At 48.5% G+C, this 14,395-nt stretch overlaps 1 protein-coding gene across 1 annotated transcript; it reads right to left on the reverse strand.

The window, feature by feature from the left end:
- Positions 1 to 1,234: 1,234 nt before the first annotated feature.
- On the reverse strand, positions 1,235 to 14,112 carry ARSF (arylsulfatase F). Its single transcript, XM_037140634.2, has 9 exons — positions 13,925 to 14,112; positions 12,405 to 12,526; positions 10,272 to 10,394; positions 7,496 to 7,925; positions 6,415 to 6,551; positions 4,502 to 4,636; positions 3,773 to 3,935; positions 2,294 to 2,415; positions 1,235 to 1,653 (listed from the first exon to the last, which is right to left on the reverse strand). Exons 1-9 carry the CDS (start codon positions 14,110 to 14,112, stop codon positions 1,235 to 1,237), a joined length of 1,839 nt encoding a protein of 612 aa, XP_036996529.2.
- Between the last annotated feature and the right edge of the window lie 283 nt (positions 14,113 to 14,395).

Consider the following 14,395-nt stretch of genomic DNA (forward strand, 5'->3'; position numbering starts at 1 on the left):
CAACCATTGTGGAGACTTCCAGAGTATCAGACATCCACATGGTGCTATTTACACAAAGGAATACTACGCAGCCATAAAAAGGAACTCCTACCTTTTGTGAGAGTGTGGATGGACCTGGAGAGCATTGTGCTAAGTGAAACAAGCCAGCCAGAGAAATTGCACTTTTTTCTAGTATCTAACGAACCACCTAAACTGCCAAACAAAGTAGAAACAGGCCCACAGCTGCAGAGAACAGACTGACAGCTGTCGGAAGGGAGGGTGTTGGGGAGCTGGGGGAAAAAGGTGAAGGGATTATGCAAAAAAAAAGCGCCCCAGACTCGTACACATACGCAAGAGTTTGGCGATTACCAGAGGGAAGTGGGGTGCGGGAGGTAGAGGAGGGTAATGGGGGGTGAATGGTGATAGAAGGAGACCAGAAGTCTCTTGCTTCTGGTGCAAACAGAAAGGACCTGATTACTCTTCAGAGGGGACGTGAGACCATTGCCTAGCTGTAGGCTAAGGGGGGTGTTCTGAACATGTTATAGGCAGGGTGGGCTAAGCTATGATGCTTGGGACATTGTGTGTGTTTAATGCATTTTCAACTTATGATATCATCAACTTATAACGGGTTCATTGAGACAGAACTGCACCGTAACCAAAGGAGAATCGGCGATATTTTCGATGCATTGAAATTTTCAATTTTCATCGCTATGCACATGAGAGGATTTTTGTTTCTCCCCCTCATTGACTTTCATTCATGCAGGTCTTTGCTTATGCATTTTGCTTAGGAGACCAACAGAGCCAGTGAGAAAAATAATGATGAAGGCTCGCTTGCTAACAGGGAAAACCAGGTTTCCAACCTTGGAAATCAGATAAAGATTTAGCACGGAGACTCTCCCTAAACATTAATGGATAGTATTTATTATTTAATAATCCCCAACCAATGGACATTTATTTTCCTTTATTTATTTTTGGCTTATCTGAGGCTATGTTTATTGATTTTTAGAGTGAGCGGGTAGGACACAGAGAGAGAAAGAGATAGAGAGAGAGACATTAGTCCATTGTGTCCCGTACATAGTCTGTCCCAGGACCAAACCCACAACCAAGATATGTGCCCTGACCAGGCACTGAACCTGCAACATTTTGATCTCCAGAATGATGCTCCAACCCACTGAGCCGCCCAACCAAGGCACAATTGGCACTTAATAATCTGGAACGCTACATGAATTTCTTGGCTCTCAAATCCACCCCTTGCCTATTCAAAAGTGCCTGTGTTGGCGTCCTTTGAAGGCCTGCTCTCAACCTGTTGTTTCTTGGATGACCATGTGTCCTCGTTGTCACACAAACAGAAAGGGAACACCCCGCAGCAGGGCCTCAGCCACACATGGTCATGGTTCCGCTCGTAATTAAGCTGTAATTCCACGGGGATGATAGTTTTTCTGTGTTCTTTGACGGCCTCGGAGGCCGTCGCGATCACCAGATCATAGAGGGGCTCCGTGGCGTTGGTCAGCGGGGTGGACTCGGAGGGGTCCCGGGACAGATCAAAGAGCAGTGGCGGGTCATGGTAGGTGACATTTTTCCCTACGCATTCACAAAAGTAGGTCTCATAGCAGGCCTGGGCTCCCGGCGGCTGGAACACGGGGGTCACATAATGAACCTTCCACACGGCCTCACCTGGACAACGAACAACATAGGAGACACGTGCCAGCTACGAGCTCATTCCCTTTGTCTGCCAGTACCTTCCTGAGCCTTTCCTGGTCCTTGTCTTTGATCCCAAATTTATTTATATATCAATCAATCTTCAGAAGATCAGAACCCCCTCCGATATCATTATACGTCTTTGGCAGCTGCAATTAGTTCTGTTTCTCAAAATTGTCATTGATTTCTTTAGTCAGTCAGTTTTCTAAAATCCTCACTTGAGGTAAGTTATTCATTTTAGAGAGAAGGGGAGGAGGAGGAGGAGAGGAAGGGACAGGGACAGAGGGGACCAGCCATCGGTTGCCTGCTGTGTGCACCCTGACTAGGGATCGGTATGTGCCTTGACTGGGAGTTGAACCCACAACCCTGTGGTGTACAGGATGATGTTCCAACCCCATACGCCACCTGACCAGACCTCAACATTGCTATTTCTTCTAGTTTATCTTCCTGCCTTTCCAACAAAGAGCAATTCTCAGGACCTTTACAGAGACGGTATTTTTGTGGCAATGCTCAACTAAAAGGGATCGGCAGGGGGATGGAAGCAAGGAAGGACTGAGGATCAGCAGAAGGGCCCCTCCTCCTGTTCTCTGTGGGGCACCTGGGCCAAGGTACTTACTGTCCACGGGGTGCCAGCGGACGGCGTGGAGGTACGCGTCACAGTAGTGAAACAGGAACTCATGCTCCGAATGCACGACCTCACCCCGAAGCAAGGGCATGAGGTTTCGGCCATCAATCACCCTGTACACACACAAAGAAGATAAAGCAACAAAATAAACAAATCAAAGGCCATCAGGATGTGTGAATAGTGGTCCACTCCCAGGGTCCAGAGAACAGTGTACTGAAGATGTAGAGATAGTCATTCATGCTCCCAGAGAGACCAGAACAAAAGAAAAAGAAAAATACCCTCAGTTTTTGACAACTGTGTTACTAGCCTTCCAAAAAATGTTAATACACTCTCTACAAAGTTGTATACATTTTATCTCGGGCATTTTTCATAAGGTTTAAGTGATTTGAGAATATGAGAGGGAGAGAGATGTCAATGGGTTGTTGCACTTACTGATGCATCATTGGTTGATTCTTGCATGTGCCAGGACCAGGAATCAAACTCACAACCTTGGTGTATCGGGAGGATGCTCCGACCACCTGAGTTACCTGGCCAGTGCTACCTTTTATCTTATATCTGAAAATCTACCTGATACCTCACATTAGAAAACAATACTTATAAAAACCCACCTCATCGGACAAAACAGAACAATAAGGCCCAGATCATCCTAAAAATGATCATAAAATCATTGTCTTTATAGATAATCCCTCCCAGTCTCCTGGAACTAAGTGGTACCTTTATCAAGATCATGAATTCAATGTTAGCTGACATTGATAAATACTCTTCCTCTAAGTAGGGAGCTCTATACGGCTCTTATCTGATACAAACTCCCTGTAAATCCTTCCTGGGCCCAAACTAATATTAAACATTTGAACTCAACTCCTCTGGCTTCTAGCTACCTTTCAGATCATCCTTCACTCCAGAATGAGATCGGCTGCATTCCAGGAAGAAAGAGACATTAAAATAGGTGCTTGGGTGTAGAAGGAAAAAATGAAAGTCAGTTGGGTCTATTGCAGTCCCTTCACAAAGCTTTTATCAGTGAAATATCAGAAGAATCAGCTCCAAACCGATCTACGTCAATAGGTGTCAGGGTGCGGAATAATGCAATATAACAAAATTCAAAATATGTATGATGTGCTTCAAAATATCCAGCAAATGACTTTCCTGACCCTCTGCCTCTAGACCTGGAACAGTGAAGATTGGGGAATTGTGGATTTTTTTTTCCTTACATGAATGAGTGCGTTGGCTTGTCGCCTCATGCCCAAACCTTCCTGTCTGTATCTCCCTCCCAAATAAAATCTGCAAAGGGTCCATGAAGGATCACACCTGTGTAACATCAATCCTGCTGCCTGAATACCACTCAACAGACACCACTGCCCGGGTGCAGGGGTGCAAAGTACTCCTGTTAGGATAGAGTTGGTCTCCTTGGACCTGAGTCTTCTTGAGACAGAGCTAGAAAAAGTCTCTGTTAACACATCATCTCGATGTCACCTGTCCTGAGGGACCGTCCCTCCGGTCAAAGCTGCTATCGTCGGGAAGATATCCATCAAGCTGGTAGGCTCATGGATGACTTTCCCAGCCTGCAATTTTCCGGGCCATCGGAAGAGGCCAGGGACACGGATGCCGCCTTCCCAGCCGCCCATGCACTTCCCACCTACAGGGCGAAGCAAGAAAGTTCCAGTTAGAAGAGTCCCTGGGAGAAGGGTGTTCGAAATGATAAATTGACATCCAGAAAATCAGTGTCTCCTCCATGACCGCTGTCTGCAAAGCCCTGCTGAATGTATGCACACAACACTATTTTCTTGGGCTGCTGATAGATTTTTGCTCAAAGGCACTTTCTCAATTATGACTGTATTTAATTTTTTATCCTTACCCAAGGACTTTTTTTTTTGTATTGCTTTAAGAGAGATATGGGGAGAGAGAAACATTGATGTGAGACAGGAACATCAAGTGATTGGTTCCTGTACTCATCCTGACCACAGACCAAACCCACAATTTCGGTATGTGCCCCAATTGAAAATCGAACCCATGACCCCTTAGTTACAGAATGGTGCTCTACCCAACTGAGCCACCTGGCCAGGGCTCTACCCTTTATTTTAACCAAGCATCCAGTAAAAGATCCCTGTTGAGAGTGGCATGCATTCGGCTTATCTTCCACACCACGGCGAACACCAGAGACCCTTTCCCGAAACCCGCACCAGGTAGGATCTCCATCCCCACCTTTGAATATGCCATTCCACCCGCCAAGCTGCATCTTGCCCAGCCTGGCCTCCAGGTGCCCTCCGTGGTCTGATGCAAAGTAGACAACGGTCCGGTTCCTCAGCCCCAAATCGTCAATGGCTGCAAGAAGCTTGCCTGAAACAAGGAGGAAAACAGACCCATAACTCAAGTGACGGTACGACTTTGAGCACCCCCGTGGGTCCCAGCACCTGTATGTTCCTTTGGGAGTCTACAGCACCCTGTGTTTTCCACTCCAAAGATGGCCTGTGAGCGGGCATGTTCCTTAACTTCCTTCACCATCAGGAGTCGAAGAGGGGGTTACGGTCAATGGACGGTCAAAGTGTCCTCATCTGTTCAGGGGCATGGTGCTGGTGAAGAACATGCTACCTGCCTCCTAGAATGTTCATGGCGATCCATCCCGGTCGCCCTTGAAATAGCGCATGTCTCAAAGTAACTGCCCCGTGTGGAAGTGTGCATTCCATGAAGGGATCGGAGGTCCGTGGGGTTGCCTCAGGAAAGCCACGTTCATGGCCGCATGTGAACGTTGGCCATGAATGTCGGCAAAGCAACCTAATAAAGAACCAGCAGTTCTAGGACCGGGGGGACTGGGATGGGTTCCGCAGATAAACAAACTTTTTGAGTGTGGAGGCAGGGGCCTAGGCACGTAGATGATGATTCTTCCCCAAAACGCAGTTCTGGCCGGACAAACACAACAGGCAAAGCCAGAGAGCGCCAATGGCTCATAGGCACATCTCAGCTGTGCTTTTGGCAAATGGGACTTTTAAACACAATGGCTTGTCCTCCACATTCCAGACATCCATCTGGGCAGCATCGTCTGAGGAAAACCCACGGAAACTCACTGACCCCCGAAACCCCTCCTCAGCAGCATTGACACCACACCTTTGCTCTTATTAACTGAGGTATTTCAAAAACACATCATCGCCCTAAAATTTGGAAGCGCACTGTGAGTGGTTTTATTGTGGGTCATCATGGCTAGGTCCTGGGGGGGGCTCTGTCACGCCCTTCGAAAGACCACGAGGTGAATACGGCGAATCAAGACCTGGTGATGGAGGGACAAGCACTCATGAGAACATGCTGTGTGGTGCTGTCCTGGGGAAAAAGGACATTCACATGCAAACCACACACATCATCACGTACAGAAATGGATGCGTGGGTCATATACTGGATGAAAATAGTCTTTATGTGTAAGCTGATTTTTAAAATGTTTTCTGTACTTTGAAGGCTGGGAATCTACAGCATTTCACATCTTTCCTTTGATCAAGTTTGACTTCGTATGTCTTCATAGACTGAACTATACCTCGTGCCAATATCCTATATTTATCATATGTATTGATGATCTATATTTACTCTACATCTAACCTCACAGGGATTTAGTCTAACTTGTGTTTGTGTCCGGCAAATACTCGCTGTTAATCGTGTTGCAATCATCAAGTCTAATTTGATTCATTAGTCCCTGGATCTTAGAGAATCTCCCTGGTGGAGATTCTCTTCACACATGCTTATCTCCCTGGGTGGTATTAGTTTATCAGGGTTTGGATTCTGGCTTACCAACCCCACATTCGGGTCTTAGTACCTAGGAACCTGAAGTAAAGCTGCGTTCTTTCTCCAAACACCAAGATCTGAGTTGAGATCGCACTGCCTTTGGAGACATAAGAAAGTGCTCAAACTGGTTTGGGAAGTAGCAGATGGCGACCCAGTGAGGACGCTGGATTTAGGTCTCTGTGGCCCATGTTTGGATGTGTTCCATCATCTACATCAGACACCAAGGCTGCCAGGAGAGGAGAACCTTGCTCAGGCCTCACAGGGCCGTGCCCAAAGCCAGCAGGGACAGTTTGGGAGAGCCCTGAGCTGCCCGGACACAGACGTGTGGGCTACACACGCCCTCCACTCACCCACGAAGAAGTCCATCTCCTGCACGTTATCTCCGTACAAGCCGTGCCTGCTGGTCCCCAGGAAATCTGTGGTCGTGGGAAGAGGCATGTGGACGTGCAGGAAGGAGAAGAACAGGAGGAAAGGCTGCTGCCGGTGCCTGGGAAAACACCGATTGCACCACACTTGAGTTCTCGGCTCCTGCAAACACGACCCACACTTTTCTCGGACACGCACACACACACACACACACACACACGTCTCCGTGACCCATGGCAGGGGACACATGCCCAAGGCAGCACTTTGGAGTGGCTTCCAGGACCCTGCGGGGCCTGGACTCTGTCCCCAGTTTCTGGGTGAAGCCACTATGGTCCCTGTCAGATGCCAGGACACAGGGTGCACTCAGGGGTGACCACACCATTATCACTGAAATTCCACTCTGCTTGGCACCTTTTCCTCCCAACTCACAGAGTCTCTGTCTGGACTCACACCCATAAGAGAGGGTGTCACAGAAGCGGTTTCTTTGAAACATCAGCCCTTTAACAACCCAACAGTGAGCCTGGGCTGAAACTCCTCATACAGCTGCCCACAGGCCGTGGGTTCCATGTGCGGACACAGGGAGTGAGCTCAGCCCCTTGAAGTCCTGACCATGTGTCCCAGGAAATGGGTGCTCAGTGAGCTGGGCTGGCCCATAACACAACGCCAGGCTTGGGAATTTCTGATGAGATATCAGTGGGGAAAGAAGGGGGGGAAAAATCAACTAAAAAAAAAGTGTGTGCCTTGGGTTAGTAGGTTGAATGGTGTCCAGCTAAAATCACCCGCATAAAAACTCCTACCGTGACCTTATTTGAATATGGGGTCTCTGGAGATGAAAATACTTAATGACAAAGAAACATCGATCAGCTGCCTTCCATATGTGCCCCAACCAGGGATTGAACCTGCGACCTACACACACGTCCTGACTGTGGATTGAACCTGCAAAGTTCTGGGGCACCGGGCGACACTGGAATGCCCAGAGGCCCCCAGCCAAGGGCAACGGCTCTGCTTTTTAAAAAATACTCCTTGTCTTATCACCACCCGAATGTGAGACCAAATCCAGTGTACCTTTCTAAAAATGAAATGGCCTCGTCCACCATGATGGTCCCTGCCCGCTGTGCCTTCAGTGGCTGCTCAGAGATCATTTGCTGCCGCATGAGGATGCAGTCCCTGTACAGGGCGGACCGTGCCTCCAAACTTTGGAACCAAAAGTAGCCCAGGAGATAAACGAACATGCCCGCAAAGAGGATGAGGGACCAGGGGACACTTATCAAGCGCGCCAGCTTCCCTACAGTGCAGGCGACCACACCGGCGGTCAGAAGCTGCACGCAGAACCACAGGTAGCTCCCGAGGGCTAACTCCACATCCCTGGAGGGGTCCGGCCAGCATGACAAATCCATAGAGAACGGCATGCCGTAGAAGTAATCAAACCCGTAGTTGTGCGGATGGTGGCAGTGGTCGGTGCGGGACTGGCAGTTTAATCCCTGGTGCCACTTTCCTGAAACAAAACACAGGCACGTCACACAGGACAGGCTCACATAATGCAGAAACCCCAGCATCATTTTCCCCTTGGAAATCATCGGCCAATACACACACGTGCAGTGGCAAGTACTTCTCTGTTCCTCAAAACTCGGGGTTTTGCAGACACTCAGTGTTTTCTCTTCTTTCATGGGCACGTTGTTGGTCTCAGGACCCGGTTGTGAGTGACCAAGGAGGATGAAAAAATAAAAGGAGGAAAAGAGGACCGGAAGTGTCTAGCAAGGATGGGAGCCAGGCAGTCTCTCATGCACAAGAGGACAAGTCACAGCCACAAACACAGTTGCAACATAGAGCCAAGGTGAGTACAGGTGATGGGCAGGTAGGTAGGTAGGTAAGTAGATAGAAACGATAACCAGAGGTGTCAACCTCATTTTCACCAGGGGCCACATCAGCCTCACAGGTGCCTTCAAAGGGCCAAATGTCAATTTAGGAGCCTGTACACATAACCACTTAACAGGTAAGTGAGAGCTCGGCACTGCTGCCAGGTAGGAACAAGGTACTGGAACGGATAAAACAAGGTGGAGGGCTGGATTCGGCCCACGGGCCTTGTGTTTGCCGCCTGTGATATATACAGAGAGACTCAATGAAGGGGGATGGATGAGTCAGTGGATGAATGAACGGATGCAGAGAGACAGAAATTATAGATAGATAGATAGATAGATAGATACATAGATGAATGGTAAATGGGCGGATAAATAGATGGGTATGTAGATAAACAAACAAGTAATTAGGTAGGTAGACGGACCAATGTAAGCTATGGCCGTAAAGATAAACAAAAAACAGACAAAACATAGATGGTGCATGAGAAATAAATATGTAGATAATGAGTGGATGGGCAGTAGAAAGAGAGAGAGAGGATAGACAGACAAAGATGATGGATGGATGAACGGATGCATGGATTGGGTCACTGGGTGACGAGATAGGTAGGTAGATAGGTAGATCGATAGCCAGCCAGGTGGGTGAGTGGCTGAATGCACAGATGATAGACAGGTGTGCATACGTGGTGGAGAGAACTGACCGTTCATGGAGAAACATGTGAGGGGACAGCTGGCCGACGCTAATCCAAAGGTCTGGCACTAAACATCATTACAGTAAAACGCTTCCTCGGTAACACTTGCCCCCCCTTCAACAGGAACCAAGTGACCCACGTGGTGCTGTCATTGTGACTAAGACAATATGCCCATGTGTGTCTCTAATCCATTAGCAGTGGCCTGCAGGTCCACACCCGAAGGCGTGGACGGACATCTCTCACTGCCTCGGGGCTCGGCAGACAGGAGGTCATGCCCCTGAGGCGGGCTTTTCTGTTCTAAAACAGAACTAAGATGGTCTTCTTTATCCTTGTGAAAGTGACTACAAAAATGGAAGGGACTTCAAAAAAAAAGCATGGTTAAGTGTCATGCCGATCCCCTCAAATAGGAGCAGCAGGTTTCACGGCAGAAGGGCCATCGTTCATTCCTTTCCGTCACGTTGGTCCATGAGGGTGAGAAAATGCACAGGGTCTGCTTCAGTGGAATCATGAGGCTGATGAGAAGACAGGGAAGGACTCAGGTACTTCGACTTTACGGACCAACCACTGTGTTATCCACAACACATATCAGTCACTCAGGTTTGCAAAGCACCGACTCCCTGGTCTCCCACCTTTGAGACATGCACAATTCTTGGCTGTTTCTTCTGCCCATAAATATCAGGGATTCCATCAGTGTGCCGAGCCCTGTCCCTACCATGAAACGAACCTGAGACCATGGTCATGGCCACCAAGGGGCCCCACGCTTTTCTCCTGGGAGTTCACCTTCTGGAGCTCTGGGTCTGGAGGAAGGCAGGCACTAAGTCAAAGAATGGATGGCACAGGATCACGGGGGAACTTTCCGAGCAAAACACATGCTTCTTCTCCTGTTTGGGTGCCCCAGGCTGCGGACATGTCTACGGAAGCAAAGCTCGACCCTCCGTGAAAAGCTAAGGATGCCCAGCCTATTTTGTGTGTGCCTGGGAGGACCCGCCACACATCTTAAATGACACCAGGTGGAGGAGATGCAGGATTTCTGCATTGGTGAAGAACTGTGGGGAAACAAAGTCCCATCCTAGGTCATTCCCATGGAGTGTGTTTGCAGAAGCATACCTGGGAAGCCCTGCCACCTCGGTGGCAAGGGGTCGGGCAGCATGTCTGAGACACACGGGCAGGTATCATTCCGAGATGTGTGTGTGTGTGTCTGTGCATGTGAAGGGGGCATTGCCACGCCAGGTCCCGGGTGAACGAAGCTGGAACATGGCAGTTTGGGAGAGGGCACTGAGAACCACAGCTTCTTACCGATGATGGCCGTGCTGTATCCTTGCTCCTTGACCAAGGATGCAAAAGTTGTTTCGTTAACAGGGAGTCCCGATGAGGCTCCCAGGTTCCTAACGACAAATAGATTGTCAGTCGAAGCCATCCCTGAATGCAACGAGAAAACAAAACACACGTCCACGCAACATGTAGGTAGGTGCTTATTAAGAGAACAGAGAGATTGTCTGAGATGGTTCAGAGCTTGGGCCGTGGACAGCTGACATGTCAGGAAGACAAAACCCGCCCTTTGGCTGAAAAAATAATGTTCTGCAAAGACATAGCTCACCTGGGCCCGTAAGACAAAAGCCCATGAAATGCTTGTGTGCACACACGTGCCCAGCAGGCTCAGACACACCCAAACATGCTGGCCACACAAGTCTTCACACATGACTGCAGGGTGTCAACAGACCATTGCTGATGGAACTCCTAACCTGCATCCTTCCTCCATGGGGGGATCTACGTGGTGGGAGAGATGTTGGAAAAGAACGCTTTTTGAACATTTCAAACGTTTCTGTCTGTACTAACACGTTCTTTCTGACATTAGAGTCTAGTTTTATGTGTCTAAGACGGGGGCATAAACTCTGTTCCCATGTAAGAGCTGAAGTGGGGGACGTGTGGGAAGGGTAGACACATCGGGTTTGAATCTTCTATGACAATCGTACTTGCCAAGCAGGTGGACACCAGTCATCTTGAGACTGGAGAAGACCTGTCATTGATAGGGAAGGAAATGAGGAAAGAAAGTGAGCTTTGGAAGGACTTGGGAATCTAAGAACACCCCAGGATACCCCACAGCTGTCCCCGGCAAGGAGCTGGAACTGGTGGGGGTCATTGCTCAGGTCCATGGAGAATGATGCTAGAATCCGGAACATATTGGACATTTCGGGGCAGACTAGACCTGACCAAGGTCTACATGGATCCAACCATCCAGGTGGATCTCTCCTGGCTTCCTTCTGAAATAGGGCCCACTCAGAAGCAAAACGGAGTAACAGAGGACAGCATGAGTGGGTCAACAGAAAAAAAAGTTCCAGATAACATCAGGAGAGTAGGCAAGGGCAGGAACTCTCGGAGAGCGAGCCGTCCTCATTTCCCATGTAACACGAAAGAAACCTCTTTGAAATTAGGTGTTTTTAAAAGCTGCGTCCTGTCCGTGAAACACATCTCTTCCTAAAACGCGACTTTTACATAAAGAGAGCACTAAAAAAAAAAGAAAGAGTCAAACACATTTCAGTTTACTACAAGGGAAAAAAAACAGAATTAGTAATTTGATGTTTACGGGGCCTGACTAATCTCATTCTCGGCTAACAGAGTGTTGTCAACTTCGGGGAGCCTAGATGTTTCCAGGACACCCTCAAGAATGCATCTTTCAAGTCATAACTGGGCCCTGGCTGGGTAGCTCAGTGGGTTAGAACACCATGCCAATATGCCAAGGTTGCAGGTTCAATTCCCCAGTCAGGGAACAGACAAAAATCAATCATTACATGCATCAATAAATGGGGCAACAGATTGATGCTTCTTTCTCTCTCTCTCTGGTTCTCTCTCCCTTTCCTCTCTTTCAAATACATTTAAAAATGTTTCAGAACATATCCACAGGGCTCACCCTTTCCACTCTTAGGTAGGTATTGGCAAGAATACCTACCTAAGAGCAAAACACTGTTGAACAAAACCTTGTAGAACTCCTCACAGCAGTTGAAAGTGGCACAGGACCTCGGTGTCCCCCCCAGGTGAACAGGCAGACACACGGTGTTCCTTGCTTACAATAACTCAATGCACTGACGAACTTTGGGGACACTGTGAGAGCTCCCGTCTCACGGTAGCCAGGTTTTGTTGGCTCGGCAACATCTCCCTTTTGTCCTGAGGTCAACAGCCAAGGCCACACTCAGTCAAGGGGCACAGGAATAAAAGGCCACCGTCCCAAGACGAACACACACCCCTGAGTCACGCCCTGTGCCCTGGATCAGTTAGAAGCACAGAGGTTGGAATGTTGACCTCAGTAGCTGCTGACACTGGACCAGGAGAGTGATGGTGCCTTTGGATGCTACACACGGCTCAAGCCACGGGGTCCCCGCCTCCCACCCTGACCTGAGAGCTGAGAGGAGCAGACCCTCCCCACGAACGCACCTGATCGGATGCTGTACCTGCCCGTGAGGAAGGCAGACCGACTGGGCGTGCACACGGAAGACGCGGCGATGTGCTGCATTAGCTTCACACTCTCAGTGGCCAAGCGGTCGATGTTCGGGGTCCTGGAAAGAGGGAGGAAGAGGGAGACCTGAAGAAGAACGAGGGGAAGGCACAGAGAGAAAGAGCCAAGCGCGGAGACAGACAGACGGTGAGAGGTGAAGACAGAGAGACAGAGACAGAGATGAAGAGAGACAAACACAGAGACCAACAGACACGCAGATCAGAAGGTAAAAATCCCCATTCACTGTAATTCCCTGGGCTCAGAAGGGCAGAAAAGGAAACTTTGCATGCAACGCTCATTCTGCTTTGGTTGGGGGGCTGCTGTTTTCTGCATGATGGGTGGGATTGGGTTCTGCAAGTTGTATATATCTTTGCATATATATATAGAGAGAAAGAGGCCACATCTATGGTGAAGCGTCTTTGGCCTGGTTACTTAAGGCTAATGACTTACACACCTACAGAGGAGGGTTGGGTAGATGAATGTCCCTTCTCTACACACAGGACATAAAACCACCCTATGATTAAATATAAAAGTAGGCCAAGACCAAAAGAGAATAAAAGGATGCAAGCTGTAACATCTTAACAAGATGCACTGGTCAGTTTTGCATGGCATGGCTGGGGTACATGGGTTTTCCAAGGCACCAGAAGGCTCTAACTTTTTGACACATGTTTGTGTTCTTTCAGAGTGTCCATTGTTCAAATGCACTGCCCCCTAAAAGTCTCTTGGCTCCCACATTAGGACGCATGATTCATTTTGCTTGGGGTCAAAAAGACACCAAGTGAAGTGAAGCAGTTAGAGAAAGACAAAGACCATATGATTTCACTCACGTGTGGAGTCCAATGACTAAAATAAGCAAACAAGATAGAAACAAAACTCATAGACACAGAGAACAGACTGCCAGCTGTCAGAGAGGTAAAAAAAGTGAGGGGTTAATTAAAAAAAAAAACAACCTTGTAGACACAGACAACTGTGTGGTGATTATCAGAGGGAAAGAAGGTGAGGGGGGTAGAAGAAGGTGAAGGGGAGTAAACAGTGATAAAAGGAGACTTGACTTGAGGAGGTGAACACACCAAACAGTACACAGATGGTGTATTGTAGAATTGTGCGCCTGAGCCCCATAGAATTCTATTGGCCAAAGTCACCCCAATCAATTCAATAAAAACTTTAAAAACACGTATCAAAATCACCACTCGTCAAAAATGGTCTGCAGGCTCCCACGCTCCCAGATGTGCCAGGTGGAGATTCAGTGCTGTGGGTAGGTATCTGCCCCTGCCCTGTGCCCTGAATAGATAGAAAGATCCAAGTGTGTGGAGGTTAGGTACCTGTTCTACAATTGCATGGGGACAGAGTCCAATTCCACAGTCTGTCCTCCATCACAGGAAAACCAACCGGTGGATTTGATTTTCCACGGAGAACGAGTCAAGACCTGCATCCCCCCGTCCAAGCCCGAACAACACACCTTATCGTATCGTTTCCATAGCAGCCTAGGTCTCCGATCCCAAGGTCATCCGCCATTATCAGGAGGATATTAGGCTTGTCCTCCTCTGGCCTTTGAGACTGGGCCATATTCAAGAGAAACCACATCCAAGACAGACACACCAAGGGCCTCCTGAAAGACAAGCATGGACTTTGCTGGAAATGGACCATTCTGGGTGGTTTCTGGAGCTCTATTCCACGCCAACACCCTCTTCTCTGAGAACAGCAGGGCTTGCTGGACACCCACACCCCTCTCCCAAAACACAGGAGGCTCTTTCCGAGTGGACGTTGGTCATTGCCATTGACAGGCCTACACAGCCCTCAAAGGCAGGTGCTCCTGAGGTTAAACTCATGTACACTAATTGCTCTTTGTCTCGGCAAACGTCTGTTTACCCAGAGACAAAGCATCATTTCCTTGAGTGAAAGGCGCTAAGAATTAAGAGGTTGTATCACT

The sequence above is a fragment of the Artibeus jamaicensis genome, unplaced genomic scaffold (genome assembly GCF_021234435.1).
Source record: "Artibeus jamaicensis isolate MK-2021 breed Jamaican fruit bat unplaced genomic scaffold, CSHL_Jam_final contig_859, whole genome shotgun sequence".
NCBI classification, from domain to species: Eukaryota; Metazoa; Chordata; class Mammalia; order Chiroptera; family Phyllostomidae; genus Artibeus; species Artibeus jamaicensis.

What these genes read in the sequence shown, in the direction of transcription:
- ARSF (XM_037140634.2), bottom strand. Translation starts at nt 14,112, where the DNA reads ATGGTCCATTTCCAGCAAAGTCCATGCTTGTCTTTCAGGAGGCCCTTG. An exon ending in CAGGTACAGCATCCGATCAG is followed by an intron (nt 10,395 to 12,404) that starts GTGCGTTCGTGG and finishes CGTTGCATTCAG; the next exon opens with GGATGGCTTCGACTGACAAT. An exon ending in ATACAGCACGGCCATCATCG is followed by an intron (nt 7,926 to 10,271) that starts GTAAGAAGCTGT and finishes GTTTTGTTTCAG; the next exon opens with GAAAGTGGCACCAGGGATTA.